The sequence below is a fragment of the Etheostoma spectabile genome, chromosome 23, assembly GCF_008692095.1.
Source record: "Etheostoma spectabile isolate EspeVRDwgs_2016 chromosome 23, UIUC_Espe_1.0, whole genome shotgun sequence".
NCBI classification, from domain to species: domain Eukaryota; kingdom Metazoa; phylum Chordata; class Actinopteri; order Perciformes; family Percidae; genus Etheostoma; species Etheostoma spectabile.
Genome location: NC_045755.1, coordinates 16,394,423 through 16,399,654, shown reverse-complemented (window position 1 = coordinate 16,399,654; position 5,232 = coordinate 16,394,423). Strand labels below are relative to the sequence as shown.

Genomic DNA, 5,232 nt, shown 5'->3' with positions numbered 1-5,232 from the left:
CAGCAATTCTGTAATGTTTTAATATGACTAATGCTGGTCTGGATAAAAAGACACAGCCACCATACCATCTTCAACCCCATGCTTCAAAACGTTCCATTACAAAAAATATCATCTCATCTCATTTCACACTGCTGAGTATGGCCGAAGACTCTCTCTGTTCAGTCTGTTATGCAACTCCCACTCTGTACATGCAAATCCACCAACACAAGTGACTAGCAACCTTCCCTGAGTCGTTGTCATGGAGACAGGGCAAGATAATGTTCATAGACTTCAGGGCCATAATGAGGGTGTGTAATGTCAACAGAGCAAAGGCATTGTAATACCCTACTCTGACATGTTAAGCTGGGCTGAGTCTTGTCACCTCGGTCCTGGGGATCAGCAAAGGTCAAGAACGCTAAAGACAAAAAGTTCAGGTGTGGGTCAGTGTGGAGATTTTCTTGTTTGAAGCGACAAGCCCCGTTTACCTCCACACTAATTGCCTTGATGGAGCTCAGTGGGCAACAGTCAGCTGGGCCTTGGCATTGTATAGGGAGAGGCAAGCCAGCGAGAGAATGACTAGAGGGGAGGGGTTTAGGTGACAGCTGAGGAATGTCTGCTCTGCTCTCTCTTTGCCATGGTTTCCAGCGACTGTCATGTGAGGAATGCACAGGCCAGGACGACAGGACTTGGAATGCCACCCTCTGAGACGAGTTTAGCTGACAGGATCTGGAATCTAGACTTGTCTACTGAACCCCTCACTCACTTGTGCATCCTCTGTACCGTCCACCTGTATCCATGCAGTCTAAATTTGGGTAAACGCATCTCAAAATGGAAATTTGATTTTGAAATTACAAGAGCTACATAAAGTCGCACTCTTCACTCATCTGTCAAAAACTGAGGATGTCCTAAATGCCTATTTCTCCAAACCTCATCCCAACAACTTCCATATGCACAAGGCGGCCTTGTAATGGTCTTCATCCTGAATCACATCATACAGACTACAACAGAAGAGAACATTTTTACAGGTCCTTCTGCAACAAGTCATTTTTTACCCGACAGAAGGCCTGTGACTCACATAAAGACAACCTCTAGCCTAAATGTGAGATTATGCCAGCTACAGTGAGTCATACCCAAACTTAGTATCATCTCCTGAAACCCAGTTAGGAGAACTTGTGGTGGTGGTATTTATATCCCTGCACTGGTCACCAGCATTGGAAGTGATATCGCTGCACCGCGTGTGACATGAGCCCTCGTGTAACAAAATGACACTTTACAACAAAGCAAGAGGTCAGTCATTGAATGGCCTAATGCAATTTAGTGCACAAAATTAACTGGTCAAAATTACCACTGATGAAAAACTTGTTAATTTCAGAAAATCATGGTATGCTTTAGAGATTAGTGTCTGACACCAATAAGTAAAGAAAGTAAATGAAGACCTAAAGAAAGACATCATATGACTGATTGTTCATCTTCCTTTCACTTCATCTATGGAAACTATCATCGCCTTGACCTTGTTGTAACTCTGTGATTACGACTTTTAACAGACATTTTTCAACTTCTTTATAAGAATCCTCAAACCCCCAGTTCACATGCTGGCCTACAACACACACAAACACCCACACGGCACCTTTTTGTCTCCAGAGATGGTTAGGTCTGGACAGCGGCAATGCAAATTCTTTCCACACTCTAGCTTATCCCAGGACATCAGCCCAAAATAAGGCAATGTTTGCACCCAATGAGTTTGAACGGGGGGCCATGCCAATTCCAGATTTTATTATAGCGGACTTGCACAAACATGGCTGATTTAACAACAACATTAATAAGATCACAGAGCAAATGACACACACAAAAAAAATCAATTTGTGGTCTGAATAAAAAAATAAATAAATTAAATTGCCTCTTTGGGGATTAATAAAGTATCTTCTTCAAGCTAATGACCTATCTCAGAAAACTTGCTTTTAAAACTTGTATTGGTGTAATAGGTGTGTGAAGTATTAGATAACAAACATGCCATGTACGTGGTGCACTTAGCCCTACTAAAACTTACTATTACTGGAGATGTGGGCATGAGTAATGGAGGTGCCATCACTGGAAACCAATGCTGGTTATAAACATTTAATGTAAGAATTCTTTCATTAGTTCTTAGAACATTTATGCACTCACAATTCAAACAAAAAGGTGGAGAAAGCATCCTTGCTGATGAATGGAACTGTGTTTGCTTCTTTCCACCATCAACAACTGGAACCTAATCATAATATATTACTGGGGGTGTCCTCTTGCAATAGCGGTACATACACAAAAATGTAAAGTGCTGGGTAGAAATCCAATCAGGGACCTTCATTATATTACACACTTAACTACCTATGAAATATAACAATTTCATTGGTATAAACAAAAATGGAAAAGAAGTCAGTTATTGATATACAGCAGCTGGTAGTATTAACAAACTATACTTGTACTTTTAATAAATGTCACTGCATGCAATAACATAAGTGTATATCTGAAATAAATAATGTAATTAGATTTTCAGGTATTGTTTAACAAAACGTGAACGGTAGAGAGATGATGTCACATCTGGAGCATAGCAGAAAATGAACAGAGTAGTAGCTGGACATATTCACAACTTACAATGACGAAGTTCCAAACCGCAGCAATTAACATTTTAAGAGAAATATACTGTATGCACAGTAACGTTACACTTCACTGAATGCAAGTGCTAGCTAGTGTATCGGGACTCTCCTTCCTGTAAATGCACCTACTAAAGGCGACGATAATATTTCAATCCATGGAGTGTTGTTTTAGGAACCTTGTAAATCGGATTTACTGCTAAGTTTAAAAAAAAAAAAAAGCCTTAACATAGGCTAGTACCCGACGTTACTAACGACAGGCAAAACAGGCTGCCATTTTCATACACAGAACAGAGTACAGAGGCTAGTAAAAGTAGCTACCGTAGTTAGCGGGCAAAAAGTTAGCATAGCACTGCTGACATTCCAGCTAAATAAAGTATTTCGCACGCATATCTTTCTACTTAAAACCAAAAACGACAAAGTCCCAAAACATTAATGTAAGAGACAGAAAGTTATCCGCTGACGTCGCTTCTCAAGCTAGCTGACGAATGAATTAACCTTAGCTAAGCCTCCACAACAGCTAACGACAGATAGCTTATCCTGCTAATGTAGCGTTAGCATACATTCCGCTTGGCTGCTGCACTGAAGTAATTGATCACATTTGAACCAATGTACCAAACACTGCTGTCAACAATGTTTGTATTACGTAAATGGCGTATACAGTTAGGGCCTTGCAAGGCTAACATTGGCCTGTTACGTTAATCGAATTACGTTGTAACTAACAAAGAGTAGTAACGTTACCACTTTTACTGCTAGCCAGGTTGTCGCTAACGTTGTGGAATTTATTTTGCCTGTATGATTGTCTCAATCAATGACAACATTTAAGATCCTAACATGACGCAATAGTAGCACCCGAAATGAACAGTCTCCAACAATATCAATGAACCATATAAACACAAAGGCTGCTCGGGTTGAAGGTAATTTACAGCATAAAATGACCCAACGTTACAATCTGAAGTACAGCACTACAGCAATTAGACTGCACCCACTTACTAAGGACAAGGCTAGTTTATTGGGACAAAAAGTAGTCCTGAAGGCGAAGCTTTTAACTTAGTTTTTAACTGTGGATTGCACTTTGAAAACTGCATGCACAGCTAGCAGTGTTTTGAATTTAAATACTCCATAACCAAACTCGAAGAGAAGCCAGTGTGTTCATCTTTAACGTTACTCTGCGTCGAAAAGGAAGGCTGTGCTAGGTAGGTAAACAACGGGATGAGAATGGCTTCCATTTGACAGGTGTTCCAGGGAAAGCTATTGCAAGCAGCAAACTGATATTTGTGTCTATGCTGCAGTTCCAGTGACTGACGTTCAATAGCAGGCTAACACAAACCTGATGGAGGGCAGTGAGACCGTCTACATTGGCGTAGTTGATGTCAGCGCCCCGGTCAAGCATTCGGAGCACCTCCTCGGTATCGCCGCTTGAGCAAGCGGCCAGAAACACGGCGCCATCATCGAACTTCACCTTCGTCTTCTTCTTTTTCAGAACAGGAGGCTCCTGGTCCGTTTCCGAGCCCAGCCATCGCTTTAACTGCTCATTCCTCTTCTGCTTGGCGTCCGCCATCTTCATCCCCCTCCTGTCTCGGGCTTCTTATCTTTCTCCGAGAGAGGATATACTTTATAGTGCCACTATCCCACAGCGCACTGGGGCGTGGGAAGGGAGGGCTGGGGAGGGAGGGGAGAACCGAGATAGAGAGAGGGCGTCTGGTTTGTTTTCCATAACCTCGCGAGATCTGGAGCTCAGGAACTGCAGTATAACGTCATCACCTACAGATTATGAAGAGAGAGTGAGCAGGGTAATCCCTTATAGACAGTGTACACCAAATAAAACAAGAGTACTTTAAAATATTACATAACGTCCAGCTAGCTTGCAAGCGTTTTCAGAGAATGAGATGCTGTGACATACAGTAAAAAGTAAAAAAAAAGTAAAGCAAGTAAAACAAAACTTAATGAGAATGTAAGACAAAACATGTGCTAATATAGTAATAGTTCAAATATTAGGATAAATGTGCAGTAAGGAAATAGATATTTGTAGAAGACAGTCATTTTGTGGAAGACAGTACTTGCTTATCCTTTTTACTAGGATATAGATAATAATGGAAGTCATAGTTCATATATTGTTCAACCATCACATGTATCAATATATCAGTGAATGTAACTGAAGCAAAACACATCAAATAAATAATATAGGCTATCATATACAATATGTAAATACCTTCACAAACTCTCAACCCAAGCAATAGGATTTGCAATAGGATTGCTCAGCTGTGATGGAGATGGTTCAATATTTATCAGGTGTGAGGATATTCTCTTTAAGCTCAATACATGAATCCTCTACTCCTCCATCCATTTTTTTTAATGGACTGAATTGTACCCTATTCATTCATCATATGCATTTTGGATAGCGAAAACAAAACATTATGAATACGATTATTAATAAACCAAAGGCTGGTTTGTCAATTCAAGAAATGGCACACTAACTAACAAACTTCATTTTAGAGGTATTTCCCTGTTCTTTTATTTTTTATTTTGGCACCACCATGTGTTATTGTTGCCAGACATCCATATGTACTCAGTAGGGGGAGTGGTATAGCCTCCTCATGCGCAAATTGTGGGAATGAGGCTTTTT

At 40.5% G+C, this 5,232-nt stretch overlaps 1 protein-coding gene across 10 annotated transcripts in view; it reads right to left on the bottom strand.

Annotated features, from left to right (window-relative positions):
• ppp1r12a (protein phosphatase 1, regulatory subunit 12A) overlaps positions 1 to 4,278 on the bottom strand; it is a 55,724-nt gene extending 51,446 nt beyond the window's left edge. For 7 of the 10 annotated variants that reach the window (XM_032505579.1, XM_032505581.1, XM_032505577.1 and 4 more), the window contains exon 1: positions 3,937 to 4,278. In XM_032505579.1, coding sequence (XP_032361470.1) covers positions 3,937 to 4,173 — 237 coding nt within the window. In that variant the 5' untranslated portion in view covers positions 4,174 to 4,278. The remainder of the gene's footprint in view (positions 1 to 3,936) is intronic. The other 3 variants (XM_032505585.1, XM_032505587.1, XM_032505580.1) reach the window with 1 other exon arrangement.
• Positions 4,279 to 5,232: the final 954 nt, after the last annotated feature.